Source organism: Rissa tridactyla, chromosome 14 (assembly GCF_028500815.1).
Source record: "Rissa tridactyla isolate bRisTri1 chromosome 14, bRisTri1.patW.cur.20221130, whole genome shotgun sequence".
NCBI lineage: Eukaryota > Metazoa > Chordata > Aves > Charadriiformes > Laridae > Rissa > Rissa tridactyla.
In genome coordinates, this window is record NC_071479.1 from 3,630,888 (window position 1) to 3,648,686 (window position 17,799).

At 53.7% G+C, this 17,799-nt stretch overlaps 1 protein-coding gene across 8 annotated transcripts in view; it reads right to left on the reverse strand.

Moving 5' to 3' along the window:
• Window positions 1–17,799, reverse strand: part of KCNT1 (potassium sodium-activated channel subfamily T member 1) — an 89,525-nt gene that overhangs the window by 32,820 nt on the left and 38,906 nt on the right. The window contains exon 1 of one of the 8 annotated variants that reach the window (XM_054221049.1): window positions 14,213–14,396. The exons of the other annotated variants lie outside the window; for them this stretch is intronic. Within the exon in view, the coding sequence (XP_054077024.1) occupies window positions 14,213–14,361 (149 nt within the window). The 5' untranslated portion in view covers window positions 14,362–14,396. Of the gene's footprint in view, window positions 1–14,212; window positions 14,397–17,799 lie in introns of those variants that run through there. 8 annotated transcript variants of the gene reach the window in all.

Genomic DNA, 17,799 nt, shown 5'->3' on the forward strand with positions numbered 1-17,799 from the left:
AGAGGCAGGATGCTGCTAATGGCCCCACGGCCCCGGGAGGCCTCCGGTCCCGCGCTGAACCACCAGCCCGGCACACAGGGCAGCCGCTGCCAGCAGGACCCCGCGGGGCATCGGGGGGAGCTGAGCAGCGGCCAAAGTCCTTCCTAAATAAACCACCAGACCAGCCAGCATGGTGCTAGGATACCTGCTGATGGCAACCACACCAACTACCCAGACAAACACATCTCCCGCACCTGCCACCCCTCCTGATTTCCTTTGGAGCTGCTCTTTCCTTTTTTCCACCGTTTTCTCGATGGTAACAGCCATTCGGGTACAGAAGCTACGGCAAGACGGATGACACCCCCTGAGCTTTGCGTACTGAACACCACCTCTGTGATCCCCGTCTGCCATCCTCCATCTATCCCGGGGCGAGCGGAGGACGGGGGGCAGCTACAGCCCTTCCCACCGGAGCTCCGGCGCGACGAGCCGCCCCCAGCACAGCGTTTTGAGATGGAAATGGGGAATAGATGTATGGCTGTGTGCATATAGAAAACCTGGGCACCTGCCAAAGTGAGAACCAGGGAACAGGCTGCCCCCACGCTCAATAAGCAGTAATTGAACAATTACTCAAAGGAGGAGGGTTGTGGGTTTCACCAAGGCTGCACCGGCTCAGCGCCAGCGAGTGTGCAAGAAAACGGCTTCAAAACCACACGGGGCTGCAGGTGGCATCTCCTGCCGCAGCCCCGCTGTCCCCTGCGTCCCCACCGGCCAGCCCCGAGGTGCTCAGCACATCCCGCATCAGCCTCTCCCAGGCACCATCACAGCCACCTCGGCACCAGACGATGATTAGCAAAATTGAGTCCTACACCAACAGACACGGCTGCTCCGGTGCCCCGCCAGGCTGGGAAGCCCCAGCTCAGGGCTGTTCCCGGGGGACAACACTGCTCTGATTATCGGCAAATGTATGCGCCATGGGAAGGTTTAATACCATCATAAGTGATCTGGGTGATGGGATCAAGTGTACCCTGGTGAAGTTTGCTGATGACACCACACTGAGTGGGGAGGTGGAAACTTCAAAGGGAGAACCACCCTGCAGGAAGGCCTGGATATGCTGGAAGAGTGGGCTAACAAGAAGCCTATGAAGTTCAACAAGGACAAGCGTAAGGTCTTGCACCTGTGAAAACATAATCCAGGAGTGCAGCACAGACTGGGATCTACCCAGCAGCTCTGTGGAAAGGGACCTGGGGATCCTGGTGGACAAGAAGCTCAATGTGAGTGAACGGTGTGTTGTTGCAGCAAAGAAAGCCAACAGGATGCAGGGCTGCATCACCAAGGGCACCACCAGCAGAGACAAAGTCATTATCCCGCTCTGCTCAGCACTGGTCAGGCCACACCTGGAATATTGCGTTCAGTTCTGGTCCCCGCTACACAAAAAAGTCACGGACAGGATGGAAAGGATCCAGAGAAGGGTCACAAAGATGATGAAAGGACTGGAAAGCCTGCTGGATGGGGAAAGGCTGAGAGAACTGGGTTTGTTCAGCCTTGAGAAAAGAAGGCTCAGGGGAGACCTTATCACCACATCTCATTATTTAAAGGGTGGCTACAAAGAAGATGGAGACTCCCTTCTTACAAGGAGTCCCATGGAAAAGACGAGGGGTAACGGGTACAAGTTACTCCTGGGGAGATTCCGATTGGACACGAGAGGAAAAATTTTCACAGTGAGAACAACCAGCCACTGGAATAAGCACATGCAAACCTACCCACACACCTGCAGCAAGCGGGAATGGACCCTGGCCCACAACCTGCTCCCGAAGCTGGGTGCTGAGCCTGGCAGGACGGGGAGCCCCTGGGTGTGCTATGGGGGCGCCTGATCCAGACCTCTCCCTGCGGGGGCAGGGGGCTCTCGCTCAGCACTGTCCAGGGACACACATCCCCAGCCATGGGCCCTGGGCAAGGACACGCTCATCTCCCAAGTCACCTTCCCACTGCATCTCCCATCCAAGGTCTCGGCAGCCTCGCGGATGCACAGAGCGGCCCCAGCCCTGGCCCCACTCTGCTCGCGGCCGGGCACTGGCACCACTCACTCTTAATGAAATAAGAATAATAAAGATTAAAACCCAGAAAGAGAAGATGCAACAGAATAAGAATAACATGCTGTGTTTTGTTTGGCTGATTTGTTTTGCAACATTGGAGATTGACACTCATGAGTCTGCTCTTGTAATTGCTTCTGCTGATGAATCTGGATTGTTTAATTAGAGTCTGCGCATGGCGCTCATCGCTAATGGGTAATCATCAATTTGCTGCCAAGGATATCACTTCTTCCCCAAGAAACTTGTCTGTCTCTGAGCGCAGATAGTCCTCCCCATGGTGGGAACCATCACTCTTTCCCAGAAGGGTTTGCTGGTCCCGTGCACAACTCCTCGGTGCCAAGAGCAGTAAAGGACCAACCTTGTGCTTATCAGCTCCCTTAAAAGCAGAACAATCTATCACTAATTTAAAGTCTAGACTCACCACTGCTCCTGGCAGCTGGCACTGCCCAAAATACTTGACTCGCAAGACACCATGCACACATGCGCTGCACAAACACCCCAAATTTCAAGAGGTTTTGCTCTCTGGAGAACGCGGTTGGCTTTTTCCCGGCGGCTGGGTGATGGCCCCTGGGGCCGGTGGTGCCACGGCCGCCCTTGCCCCCTCCCCGCAGGGAAATGCATGCGGTGCACTTACTGCGAGAAGGAGGAATCCACGCTGAAGTCCTCGGCGTGAGGCCTACAGAGCGAGAGCATCACAGGAGGTGAGGAAAACGTACAGCTGCCGGGCAGAAACCGGCGCGACAGCCGGAGCCGTGTCACTGGGAACGCCAGCGCCAGGGGGACAAAGAGCCACCCAAGTGCTTGGCTGAGGCTTGCACCACACCTGGGACGTGTCCCTGCTGAGGTCCCCAGGGTGGGGACACTGGGGATCCGGTGATGCTCTGGTGGCTTTGCCAGCATATGGACCCTTTAAGGACTCAGCTCCACAGATAATAACATTTTTAATGCTTTTTTTTTGTTGGTTTTTTTTTAATGAGTCTTGCAAATGACATCGCTGCTCTGTCTCAAATCGGTGTCACGCTTTCTACAGAGCAATTAGATTTTGAAAGATGCTGGTTGGGGTAGTTTTAGGAACCTGACATTGTGTTTCTCCTACACACACCTTCACAAAGTTGATCTTACAGACACAGGTGATGACCAGAGAAGGGAAAACAAAAGAAAAGAAAAGAAAAAAAAGGAACAGACAGGAACATGGGGGGTTATGGCAGGGGCAGAAAGAAGAACACAGCGATGTCCGGGAGCGGGTGGGAGGCGACGGGACTGTGCTCGTGTACTGTACATCCCGCAGACAGACACCGGAGCACAGTGCTATGAAACAAAGTGATTGCAGCTGCAAAGAAAAAAATTCCCGTTGCAAAAACAACACCCTGTTCAAGACACATCCGTCCCCGCGGATGGCCACGGGTCCCTGTCACCTGAGCCAGAGCCCTTCCCTGCCGCCCAGTGCCCAGCAGTGCCCTCTTTCCTGTCCTTATTTAACGTGAGTCTGGGCAATCAAGAAACATAACCAAAGCAAAGGGGGCAGCTGCGGCTCATAAAGGTTTTTCTTTTCTTTTCTTTTGCGCTTTATGAGTCCACAGCACTCCAGCATAGTTCAAACCAAATAAAAGCAATAAATCCTCATTTCAATTAAAACGCGAGTCTGAAGGAAAGCTAATTCATCCCCCAGCTACAAGGCACACTGAGCAGCTTCCCTGCGACGTGATTTAGTTTGCCACTACTCTTCTTCTATTATCTGTGCGAAGGCTGCAGGGAGGAGCTCATCGCCCCGGAGCCGAAATGCCAGCAGAGCGCAGGCTGTGCCAACCGGAGCCGCCGTCCCGGGTGACACCGACAGCGATGTCCCCCTGTATCAGACACAAGAGGTGTGCGGGAGATGCTCAACTTGGGAGAGATGCTCAATTTGGGAGAGATGCCGGGGGCCTTGAGGGGAGGGGGCCGGGGGAGCCAGCGCAGGGGCTCAGGAGATGCTCTGTCTAGACGAGAGGCTCCCACGCAGCCCCGCTTCCCACCGAGTCCCATGGAGAGCCCTCCCCAGGGAGCTGCTTGGGGGGCAGGAGGTGCCGGGGGCTCCCACCCCATCGCTGCTCCGCAGGCTCAGCCCTGGCCCAGCCTCTGCCACCGCCCCACGGGGACTCCCGTGGGCAGCCCAGCACCCCCAGCCTGGGTTTGTGCCCCTGGGGCTGCGCACCCAGCCTTGCCCTTTGCAATATTTGCCCCTCGCAAATAATCATATTGCAAAAAGAAAGCATTTCCGTGCCACCTTCCCCTCCTGCCCTGCTAATTTTAGCTTGCTGGTGCAACCACTACGGAGCAGTAAGTCAGTTCATGCCCAGCCGGCCCCTCGTGCCATGTCTCCCAGCGATCACAAGCCCCGCGGTGGGTCGGTCTATCAGCTACGCCGGCGCTCGGCACAGCCCTGGTGTTTATTAATGACGAACAACCCAGACTTTCTCCAGCTGCAAACCAGAGGCGAGCGCAGCCCCGGGCAGGAGCCCAAGCGGCTCAGCCTGCCTCCTGCCAAATTGGATTATCCCACGTTAACAGCAGGGGCTGTTCAAGCCCCTCCGCTCGCGTTTGGTTTTGCACAGGAGCTTTTTATGCCTCGCAGAGACATTTATGGGAAAGAAACAGCAAATTATTTGGTTTTCTCCTAACATACTGCCAGCTGGCAACTGGGAAAACTGTACAAATTGGGGCTAATTTCAGCTGCCGCTCCTCAAGGCAGAAGAACGTTCCTGAAAACCAAACAGCAATGGCACATTTCATCACTCAGCTTGGTGGCATCCTGCAGAACCCAAAGGTCCGGCGTCACCAGGATGGGTCCTGGAGCACCGGGATGAGCTGACACAATTCCCAGGACACCTTCCCCGGACAGGCAAGCGACGGGCCAGAGAGGCAAATAAACATCTTGCTCGCAAGAAGGCACCACGAATAAAAGGGTTTTCCAAAGTGATGGGCAGACTACAGACCTCCCCAGCTGTGGCTTTGCCCACTCTGGGCCACAGTTAAAGCACGTGCGATAAAGTAGTAACAAAAAGCTGCTCTTGGCTTCCAAATGAACAAACCCCTTCATGCCAATCCCAGGGGAAAGAAGCGACCCTGAGATGTCATACTGAAACTTCTCCTTCCCAGCAGGCACACGAATTCTCATAACTACTCTAAATGCTGAGAAAACATAGAAAAACTTCTAAGAAAACTAGAAATCACTCCAATTCTCATTTAAAAAACAGTTGTTTTCCAGAGTCCAAAAACTTTTACAAAGTTTCAGCTTAGAGAGTTTGGTTTATTATGGAAAGGCCACACTTTCTGCAGGGAGAAGGACGGACGGACAGACCCATGGGATGCCCAGCACTGCCCCATGGCCGAGCCGGCCCCGCTCCCCCCAGAGCTCTGCCAGGCACCAGCCCCTCACCTGGGTTTCGAGCCTGGCTGCAGACAGAGACCAGCCCCGCACTGGCCCCAGCGGAGCTGCCACCCCAGCAGCGGGGGCTGCGCAAGCATCCCCCCCTCCGGTGCTGCTCCTCACAAACCGCCCCCCGGCCACCGTGGATTCTGCAGTGTCACTTATCTGACAATTAATCCAGGTCAACTGCTCAAGGGGATTAGCAGAGCGGCAGAAACCCTTTTGTGCACAGTCTCCCTTGAAAGGAAAGAGTAGATTTACAATAGAGAGAATAAAGCCATTTAACTGAGTCAGAAAGGTGACACTGGCTTTTAATGTGTTTTAGATAATCTAATTTAAATTCACCTTTTTATTTCAGCCAGATCAGCCTCCCTGAGCATCCCCGCGCAGACGAACCTTGACTCATCTCATTCTTACCATGGAAGGTAACAACGCAGGCAGCGAGCCCGACCCTCGCTGCCCTCCAGAGCCCAGGGTCGGGGACGGAATCCCAGACTGGTTTGGGTGGGAAGGGACCTTAAAGATCATCCAGTGCCACCCCTGCCCTGGGCAGGGACACCTCCCACCAGCCCAGGTTGCTCCAAGCCCCGTCCAACCTGGCCTTGAACCCCTCCAGGGATGGGGCAGCCACAGCTTCTCTGGGCACCCTGGGCCAGGGGCTCACTGCCCTCACAGTAAGCGAGGTAAGAAGTGCCGTAGTGGGACAGGGAAAGCCGAGGCCTCTCATCCTGGAGCTACCAATCATTGGACCACAATGCCAAGCTCCCGGCTGGCACGAGCAGTGTCTCCCGGAGAGAGGGGCAGGGCAGGGAAGGACAAGAGAAAGGAGAGGGGCAGAGGGGGGAGAAACTTCGCTGTTACAGAGACAGGTCCACCATCGCATTTCAAGCTGCAGCCCCTCACAAAATAGAAGGGGTTTATTAGAAGGTGAAGAGACAATGACAGGCTGAGAGAGCTGGGGGGGTTCAGCCTGGAGAAGAGAAGGCTCCGGGGAGACCTTCCAGCCCCTTCCAGTCCCTAAAGGGGCTCCAGGAAAGCTGGGGGGGGACTCTGGATCAGGGAGGGTAGTGAGGGGGAACGGTTTTACACTGAAAGAGGGGAGATTTAGATGAGAGATGGGGAAGAAATCCTTTGCTGTGAGGGTGGTGAGCCCCTGGCCCAGGTTGGGCTGCGGAACCAATCCCCTTCGCTCCGGAGAGGGGGGAAAGGGGCTGGCCCCGCGCCCCAGCTCTCCTCCCAGCTCTACCAGGGTGCTGCGGGATGCAGACAGCATTTAGCTCATCCGTCTCATGCAGATAATTCGAGGCTAAATACTTTCCCTGTGTTTGAAGCGCTCGGAGATGCTCGGACGGAGGAGGGAGCCGCAAAGCACGGCGGCAGCTCAGCCGAAAGATCCGCTCCCTCCCAGCAAACTCTCCCCCGCCAGCTCCGCGCGCCTTTGCCGCTGCCTCCTGATTTTTCCGGTAAACGAAGGTGTATTAAAAAATTCACTTTGGGCCCTGCAGTTCCTATTACTTTTAAATAAATAAAAAAAAAAGAAATAATAAATAAAAAAAAATAATAATTCTGCCTTGACTAAAAGCCCCTGGAAGTTACAAAGGCACAACTAATGACCTGCCAACACCACACAGATTCAGGCTGCTTAATAACCACCTACAAGGCTCAGAGGCTTAGCCGCAGGAGAGAGCCATCAGATTTAGTCCCCTTTAGCCCCCGGTCTCGAAACGCCTCCAAGATAGGGGGGTTAAGATGAACCAAGCAAGGTAACTGCTTGGGAAGGCTTCCCGAAGCGGCGTTCATCCTCTAAAGACATGAGAGCTGCACCCATGGTTCCTACCGTATTGACAGTGAGAAAACTCAGCCCCCAAAAATAGCCTGACGTGAGAAGGAGGACAGATGGGAGGACGCAAAAAAAAAAAAAAAAAAAAAAAGAAAGAAAGGAAGCGAAAGAGGGGGAGAAGGAACGAGCAAGAGGAAGGGGAAAGGGAGAGGAAGATGCAAGCATCCTGCTCGCCAACACGGGAGGGTAGCCCAGCTCCCCGCTTGCGGGACGGAGCAGGGATGATCCCAGGGAAGGGATTCCAGCTGCGCTGGCAGGGATCTGGAAAAGCCACTGACTGCTCCAGGCACTTGCCGAACAGCTGTCTGATGGCTGGGAAGTGCCACGCGAATGAGCCCTCCCGCCACCGGCAGCAACGCACGCCATGCAGGCGGGCAGCCATGCCGGCAGCGCGAGCCCAGCTGCCTCCTCCCCAGCCGAGCGGCACCTTGAGGGGCTCTTGTTTAATCCCAGCAGCAGTTATTTCTCAGCGTTCGTCTGCAAAAACGCACATCGCAACTAAAATACATAAAAGTTTAGAAACAAACAAGGTGCGGTGCCAAAACCGCAGCATCGCCCTCCGCAGCCAAGCAAGCCATTCCCAGCCCGATTGCTGGCACTGCCAGCAATCACCTTCCAGAACGTTTTGGCTCTCCCAAACAGGTGAGAGCTGCCAAACCTGGGCACTGGGCTCTGCCCGCTGGGCAAAAAGGCCCTGCGGATGCTGAGGCTGCTCTAACGCACACCTCCCCGCTTTTCCTAATGAGCTAATCGAGTTCCTGCGGTCCTGCCAAGCCTTGTGGCTTGTGGAGGAATGACTGGGCACGAGTTCAGAGGGGGACTGCGAGACCCCGCTGTGTCGCAGTCCCGACCCCGACGGCCGGGCTGGCAGCTGGTGCCCACTCAGAGGGACGGCCATGCCTGGCATCCCGCTCTCACCGCAAGCAGGAAAGCGAAACGTGCTAATTCCCGCACCCGGATGGGACCTGATGGGAATGAGGGACCTAAAATAAACAGAGCAAAAGCCCGAGTGCGTGTTTCGAGTGCAGGCATCCTCGGGTTAGGCGCCTCGTCTGCATGTCAGCGTCTATATAGGGCACCGAGATTTTCAGCGGCGCTGGCGTCTCAGCAGCGGCCGTGGGAGGAGAGCTCAGCGCTTCCACAACGCAGCCTGTGCCCCTCAGGCGCCCGGCTGCAGCGCTGCCAGCTCGGGGGTTAGCATCGCCCCGCGCCCCCCGGGGGGGACAAACGCTTTCTGCCAGAGCGTGCCTGGGGACAGGGACAGGGATTTGAGGGACGGGGACCACAAATACGGGACCTGCCACCGAAACACATCTGAAACCTGCAGGAGGGAGCTCAGAGCTGAGCTCCCGCTGGGACACGGTGATGTGGGTCTTGTCCCCGCACAGAGGAGTGGGTACAAAACAGGGAGGATGAGCAGAGTTTGGGGGCTACTCCAGTGCAGCTCCCAGACAAACAGAAGAAATAGCCGGGTTTGAGCCCCAGCGCCGCAGCCCAGGATGAAATCTCTGGCTGTGTTTACGAACGGCTCTGTTTGGTGCGAAGGATGCCAGCTGTCAGCTCGCTGTGCCGGCAGCCGGGATCCGGGATCATTTCCTGTTCATCGGGATCAAGCAGCGCATTTGCATATTGCCCTTGTAACGGAGTTCAGCAATCGAGCGCACCCTGCCTGTTTTTGCAGTGGTCCTACACTGAAACCACGATCGGCACCACCCAGCAATGCCCGAGGCTACGTGGGAAAGAAATGCCCAGGTTAAATGTCACACGAGCGGTGCCGCCCCCGCAGAGCCATATGATGGTGCCTGGAAGAACAACCCAAGGGAACTACACCCGAGGCTGCGAGAGGCGATGCTCAGCGGGCACCTTCCCACGGGGACGCTGGGCACGGACCCGCAGGCAGGCTGGGCGCCTGGACCACAAGAGCAGCCGGCGGTTTGGTTACTGCCGGGGAAAGGCTCGGAGATGCCACGTTCCCATCTGGGCAACTGCGGCAGAGCATCAGCACCCTGTCAGCAACGAGCCGTGCGGCGCAGCGAGACCTGGCGTGGGCTCAGATACCCACCGCCAGAAATACATCCCCGCGAAGGGCTGCCCAGCCCAGCCAGAGGGAAAGCGGATCAAGGCCAAAGCACCCTGTAAGCAAAACCCTCTGGAACCGGGTCTTTTCCAGGTCCTCTCTGCAAAGGCTCCCGCAGGGACCCTACCTGCAGCAATGCCGGTTCCTGCCTGCCCTGGGGACATGTGGCAGCGCTGCCTTCACCAAGTGGCACAGACGGTCCCGGCTCAGAGGACACGTGCAGGAGCTGGGTCTGGCACAGAGATAGAAATCCTCCCGTAACCAAACCATCCCGACACCCCCAGCCTCAGCACTTCTCAATTTCTTGTGGAAACCCTGCTCGAGGACAGGAGCTTCAGCCCTTCCAGCGGAGAACGCCCCTGGCAAAGCAGAGCTCGGAGGTGGCTGGGCACGGACCGGCACAGACCCTGCGGCACAGCCCAAGGGAGCTGCTTTCGGGGGCTCAGTGGGCAGCCAAGAGAATAGCAGCAGAAGAACCAAGGCTGGACGGTGTGTGTTGGCAGAAGCCGGGGGGGGCAAACCCTGCTCAGGGAAAGTCCCTGCCCACCCTGCCACAGCCTTTCTCCTGCACAAAAACACCTCACCAAAAGCTGAAGTGGCAAACCAGCACGTGTCATTCACTGAAGACAGAGACACGTCTCCCAAAGCTCTTTGTTGGAAACACCGTTAGTTAAAGAAAAATGAATTAGCTGTTGACCTATTGTTCCCCCAGGAGGGGATTCAGCAACACGGCACGGCAATGGTTCGACAGCAGGGGGGTCGCACCCAGGCATTTGCTGCTGTGATCGGCTGCAGAGCCCATCACCAGGAAATGTGGCTGCTAGGACAGAGAGGTTCTAATGGTTTCAATGGCGAGACTGGACCTTTCCACCGGTCTGCTTGTGTGCGAGTGTCAGGCAATGAAAACTCATTTAGCGAGACCTGTTTGTTACTGCCTGGCTGCCCCTTGAGGGGACAAACATCGATTGGTCAGAAATTACTTTTTCAGACACGTTTGGGTGACTTCCTCACTCTCCAAAGTGCTTTACCTCCAAAAAACGTTGCATTAAACTCACCCTAGCAGAGTGCTGCTACTTCTCACTGAGTAGACTCCAGCCACTTTGTTGACTGTAACATGGCTGAAGCAAAGTCCCATTTATTCCTGCCAAAAATATCTCGAACCGAGAGACAAGGCGAGGCTGCGGGAGGTGGGACTGTGCAGTCTGAAGGAGAGAAAGGGAGGAAGGATCTAATCGCTGCCCTCAGCTACCTGATGGATGAGGTGTAGTCAGCCTTCTCTTGGATACACGCAGCAAAATGACAAGAGGGAACAGAGGCACAAGATGCAGCAAGGGAAAAGTTATTCATCCCGAGAGTGACCAAGCCCTGAACCAGGCACCCAGAGAAGTTGAGAAACCTCCAGCCTGGGAGATGTTCAAAACTCAGCGGGACTGGTCCTGAGCAAGCCAAGCCAACTGAAGTTAGCCCAGCTTTGAGAAGGGGTTGGAGCAGAGCCCTCCAGAGGTCCTCTCCAACCCCAACTCTTCTGCAACGCTAATGTTCTTCCCCAAGCCCCAGCAGTTCAGATTTCAGCTACTGGCAGCTCAGCAAACACGACTCAAAGGGGAGAGGGTGGAAACGTGGGTCAGGGAGGGGACACGCAGCACTGCCAGCCTCTGGCCCTCCCAGGCCTTAGGGCAGAGCTTCCAAACCAGATACATTACGGGTAGGTTTGCAATCCTTTAAGAGTATCAGTTTGCCCCAGGACGGGTATTGGTCAGAGTTTCCCCTACTTCCAGCAGAGCTGCATAAACAGGACATGATTATCTTGTAAAAAACTTTGTGTTTTTAAACCCACATCCCCGGTATTACAGAGAGATCACCAGCCCATGTAATGGGATCCAAATACAGATATTTACACATCCTCATGCCCGCCAGCAGCTTCCTCCCAAACACAGAGCCGCTCGATGGAGAGCACAGCACGGCATTGGGCTCTTTCTGTGACTTTGTTCCCTATCACACCTTTCTCTTTCAAATTCCACCCCTCAACACAAGCCACACGGGACCAACCTGCCTCAGGAAAAGCCCAGCTCGTAGGGGAAAGAGAGTTTCAGTGCCCAGGCGGCAGGTCTGGCAGCAGAGCCTGCCCTCCCCGGGATGCTGCCCTGGGTGCATCCCCTTCTCAGAGCAGCCCCTGATGCTCCAAGCATCTTCCACATCAGCAGCCTGGGCCGGTCCCATCCCACCCGCAGCTCCCCAGCCACAGGAAAGCATCCCCGTCCTGCATACCCAGAGCCAGCCCTGAACTCCCCCTTTTTGCCTCCAGGTGTGGAATAATGCATGGCTATGGAGCGTTTTTCCTTCAGATCCTTGCCTCCTGTTTTGACTGAGAATCCCTAAAAGCTTTGAGATGCTACAATGACTAAGAGACAGAGTAAGGAGGTAAATAAAGTAGGTGAGAGTAAACTTCACTGGCTTCAGTCGTCTAGAGAATTCATTTGCATCCCTGAGAACATCCTGTAACAGCATCTTCTTCCACCATCACCTGGTAATTTCACTCCCAACTCCCAGGGACAATTGTCACTGCTAACTTGATAACGCTGCTTGTGTCTGGCTTTGGAGGAGATGAAGCATCTCAGACACGCTATTCATCGTTTCTGAAGCAATCTTCCTGCCTTTGTTGCTTACATACGCAGTGAAAGAGAAGTGCACAAATCTTAATCTTAATTGCCAACTCGATTGTTGGGAAGCAGCACACAGAGAAGAAGGAAAGCCCAGCAGGCAGAATTCAGACACTGCAAGCGGCAGCTCGCAGGGCTCTGCCCGCTGGCAGAGGAGTGTAAAAGTGTTGCTATCAACTCCTCTGCCCCTCAGCAGCATCAGTTCCTTACTACCAGATTGCAGCAAAACACTTGAAATTCCAGTGAAACCCAGGGAATTGGGTTCTTTTATAAAGCCTTGAGGTACCCCAGTGTGCTCTGCACACTTGGCCTGCTGGCAAGGGTCCACTAAAAAGCTGTTGCTGCGTGATTTTTGGAACTGTTGCCCCCTGTACCCCCCAGATCCAATCATGACTTGCAGCATCCCTCCTTTGTGCCACTGTCCCCGCAGGAGACAACGGGGGTCAGCTGAAGATGAGGGTTTGGCTCCCTGGTCCTGGGCAGGAACCCACCAAGCCCCTGAGCACAGGAGAGGAGAAGCCCCTCTTACACATCTCATCACAGCTGATTAGCAGTGGTTGGGATGAGTTTATAAGAGTCCCCCAGTTGCAAGTATGAGTCCTTTTCTAGCCCCAGTGCACCTGGATTTGAACACTGGCACTGTTATGAGGGTACACCAACAGTACCTGAAAGGGCACAGACAGGAAGCAAGCTCACTCCAAAGGCTTTGCCAATGGTAGTGTTCAGGACGTGCCTCCAGAGATGCAGGTACCCCCAGAACAGGTCCATCTTTGACGTCTTTTTGAAGCAATGAAAGCAAGACACAAGACCAGAGCGAAAGCAGCCTGATCAATGCTGGGAGCAGATTCAGATTGCTTGACAAAACACGCCGAGACCCCAAAAGCTTCAGGGATTTATGTCCAGTGCAACGACACAAATGTGTAAGCTCTTGCCTCACGAAGTCAGAAGGCAACGACCCACAAGATCTAAGTGTCGGTTCACCAGAGAACCAGCATCGGTGCCATCTGGAGAGTTGACACACCACACATCAGACCGAGACGTGCACTCTCAGTTCCGCAAGTACATCAGGACCCTGCTTCCCAGACCTGGAGACTAAAGCATGTGCCCGGCACAGCTCAGCACCGGGGGAAGGACCACGCCAATGCTCCTGCCTGGCTCCCGCAACGCACACCTCCCTCCTTGGCTTCCCCCGGGGAGACCACATCTGCAAATCCTGGCTTGTTGCCACCTTCCCCCCAGCCCACCAGTGAGATAACACCAAGATACTGAAGCTGAGGCGTTAATTCATTCCAACCTAAAGCCAAACAAGTAAAATTCACCATGAGCAGAAGCTTTCCTACAGCTCTCATTTGCACTGGAAACAGGAGCTACGAGCGGCACCAAATTACGTCCTAGAAGATATACAGTACACAATCACAGGTGAGGCAATTTTTGCCGAGAAGGAAGACAGCATGGATGGGCTGAAAGGCTGAATAGATGGGGAAAAAATGAAACAGAAAATGGAATGAACAGAACAAGAACTGAATTAATGATGTATGCATCCTCATCATAACTAGGGGACCTGGCTTCTTCTGAAACACTGTAATTCAAGTGCAATGTAAAGCGTTTTTATCCTCCTGAAAAGCAGCTCATTTCTTTCTGTAGACATCAGCTGTGTGCTTGCAGAAAGAGGCTGCAGCATTTTGTATGGTAGCCTTTTTTTTTTTTTTTTTGCAGTTACAAATAAATTATTCCTCAGATGGGGGATCGAGCATCTCTTCTTCCATGCAAACATGGTGCTTATGTACTGTGCATACTGTGGTGTTAGCAGTGTAAATAAGCTTCAGTCTTATACTGCACAGATAAGGCGCAACGCAAGTTAACAGTGTTGTGTGGCAGCCCCACAGTCTCAGGGCTGCCATTCAGACATGCTTTTGGCATATGAAAAAACAAGAAGCACTTATGAAAAATTTAAAGGAACTGGCTTTCTTCTGCTCCGGCTACCTATTTCATAACACAACTTTGGAGCTGGTGTGGCTCTTTAACATCGCTATTAGAAGGATTTGATCCACCACCCCTCCAGCCCGTGGTGGCACTAATCCTTTCCCTCTCATTTAAAAGATAAAAGGTGCTGCCTCCCCCACCCACAAAGCCCCACGCACCACTGCAGTCCTGCAATACCTTTGTCCGACATCACTCGCCAAGGATCCCATCCTCCGAGCCGGTAACAAGGGGCTCACCCCGTGGACATCTTCTGTCGTCGCTGGTGGGACAGTTTTTACATGGGAATTGCTCTCTGAAGGGGAATTCTTCAGCTTGGCTCTCGCCATCCTGCGAGCTTCAGCTGCCTCTGTGACTTCCTCCTCTTTCCCCCCTGAACTCTCTCATACATAGCAATCCTCACCGCATTCAGTTTAGAGCTGTCGGCACGTACCATCTCCTTCCTTCTTCTCTCTCCCCACTCGCGGCTGCTCAGTGGAACAATCCTGCCCTGTACATTTATTTTGGTAGTGAGGGGAGTCAAGGCAAACTCTCTGGCCTTGCTGCTGCAACGAATTTGGTGCAAAACGACCGAGAAAACATCCACAATGCAGAAATCTCTGAAACGGCTTTGTGCAGTAAATAATGTAATTGCCTTGGCTGCCTCCTTCAAAAAAATGATTGCATTGGTCTTATCACCGCAAGCAGGGCAGGGGCTGAGGGATTATTTTTTCCCCATCCCTGTTTTTCAGTAGCAACGTGAGGGGGAGGAAGCTATTTTATCTTATTCCTCTGTGTAAAGAGCAGTGTGTGGACTGCATGCCAGAGAATAGACTCAGCGTGCTTGGCTCGCAGACACAAAGCAGCAGAACAAGGTCCCCTCCTAAACACACCCACTGTGAACTGAGCAGAGAGGAACTCGCTGCTGGTTCCCTCGGAGCTACCAGTGGCCACAGGGGCTCGACCACTGCTCCCCTAGCCAGGCTAAACCGGCGCCCGCAGAGGCGCACACTACCTGTCCAAGAACAACCCAGAATTCCCTCTTCAGGCAAGAAAAAAAGCTGCTGCTCCTTGAACATGCTTGGCATCGAGTTCTCAAGGTATCAAACAGAAAAGGGAATTCACTGTGGCCAGAGGATAAACCTGTGAGTCGCCCCCAATGCACAGGTGGGACTGGAAATGGGGTGGGTGGGGTGGTCCTGCATCCCGCCCTGTTTTAGAGATGCCACCAGTCCATAGCTGCTCCTGCTCGTGCTTGGTGGCAGCCCTCAACCCAGAGCATCTTCAAGAGGCTCAGGAGGGTGCCGCGACGCGCGGGGCTAGAGCCACTCCCCAGGGGAGGGGGATCAGCACCAAGGACAGCGAAGGCCCGGCACCGCCCCACGGCACCGCCCCATGACATGCCAACACCACGCCACCACCGCCCCATGACATGCCAACATCACCCCTCTGCATACCAACACCATCCCATGACATGCCAACACCACCCCACGGCATGCCAACGTCACCCCATCCACGGCACGCCAACACTGCGCGTCAACGCTACCCCACAGCGCACCGATGCTGCCCCGTGGTGTACCGATGCTGCTCCACTGCACACCAGCATTGCATGGCAATGCTGTCCCACTGCATACTTTAAGACTAAATTCACTGACTGGTCACCAGCAAGACATCATGACATGAAAAGACAACGCAAATAACTGAAGTCCACAACAGGATTTCTTTAAAATGAATATTATGCACAAAACTCAACATATTGATACCTGCAAAGGTCTTCCTAAAGCCTGAGAAAGGCCAGCTGTGTGAGGGCTGTCTTTGAGGGAAGAAGCTGCCCTGAAATGGGAAACCTGGGATCCAAAGTACCTCAGTTTCATAATGAAAAGCTGACATTTTCCGCCAGCACCAGCTGTGTGCCCTAACCACACTGCACACTTCCATACCCCCAGGGCTATCAGAGCACCCGGCACCACTGTCCTGTGCCAAACTCTGGGAAGAAAAGGCCAATCCTTTTCTTCTACTCTCTTTCAGTGAAGTGTCAGGCATCTGCTCTGCTGGCTGTTCTTCCCCCTAAGGTTGGTACCTAAAAGTGACTTACCCCATGACACAAAGGGAATCCCCAGCTCATCTGGGAAGAGAAATCAAGTCCCCATTTCCTGTTAACCAAACCCTTGTTTCCCTACTTAGAGTATTTTCTTAATGGGATTTCACCATAAGACATACTTTATTTCAGCATTTTGAAACGCAAAATGGATAAAAACCCACAGCCCATTTACTAACGTGCCAGCTTTCAGCATACATTTAATTTCTCTTTTTGCCTCAAAATGATTCATTAGCTCAATGCATTCATTTTCTAACAGAGTCTTTCTGCTTCATGGTTTGCTTCAGACTCCTCTTGAACTTTTTGCTCCGTATCTGTCTACTTCAGGGTGTTGTTCTCAAGCCCCAAATATAATTCCTGCTCTCAGCCCTCCAAATTGGGCTGTGCCCACCTCAGGGCTCGATGAATCCTCCTGGACAACAGGAATCACTGGGACTGGGGCAATCAAGTCTCTCTTTTAGGGAGCTATTTGCAAATTCTACGTTGTATTGTACTCCTAATTCCAGAAGAACATTCATTTCAGGATTGAGGTTTGATGTGAAAAGTCGTTTATGCTTAAATTATAATTCGGCACTAATGCCATCAAGCATCAGCAGCACTGAACAGAAGAGGTATTAGGAAAACACCTGGGGAACTTTAACAGGAAATGGAAACTCTCCTGGCATACTTTTGCTGAACAGAAGGTGATAAAAAACACATCAAAGAACTTTTTAAGAAACTCAGTTCCCGCTTGTGGGAGCCTCCATATGAAGACGCCTTTTCTATTAAGCACTTAAACAAACCAAGACACAAACAACAGATGACAGCGGAGTGATTCAACGCAGGGTCATGAGAAACTGCAAACAGGGCTGCTGCTTTCAATAGCCATTTCCCTTCCAAGGGAGAAGAGAGGTCGCCTGATGCTGAGGACAACCTCTCCGAGGCTGGGGAATCCCACAGAACTACCCAGACTGCTCAGATCTGCCTTGGGCTGTGCTGAGGCAAAGCCTTTGCCGTAGTTCTGTCAAAAAATACTCCTCTCTCAGGCAGCGCAATATGTTCTGCTCTTCACCTAAAGACCTACAGCCCCAGCAGCGTCTCTCCTCCCAAGCCACCTCCCAGACAGGCTCCGAGCACTGTCCTGTCGGTAAGAGCAGTTGAAGGAGGAGGAGTAAGGCAGGAACTCGGAGCAAAGGCAGCCCGGAGCCACCAGCAAGGCAGGAAAAACGCCCTGCTCCTCTTGGCTGGGAAAGGGGAAGCCTGGGCACTGATAGGAAAAAAGGAAAAATAAAAGTACTGGAGTGTTGGGTTGTCGGTGGAGCACGTCACTGTCTGTCAAAGGGTAAAGGGTCCCATGGAATAGATAAAGCAGCTTTCCTGTAACTCTGAAAGTGAAGGGCTGTTCGGCGAAAAGACATTTAAGACTAATTGCAGGTGCCCTGTGCTGGTGGTGCCTGTTTAGGGCTGCTATATGCCTACCCAGAACTCAAATAGTGCAACAGGAAAAACGCATCACTCGGTGCATCCACAACGCTCATTCTTGCTGGGAAACTGCGTGTTCCTAGAAAGAGCCATGGCTGTAAATGTAACCTGAAGGACAGCTCGGTGAGTCTGCTCTGCAGGGACGCGCTGCCTGTGCTTCCACCCGTGGTATACCGGGTAAGCTACACGTTGAACACCTTGTTTGTACAGCGCCTTCTCCAAGGGAATC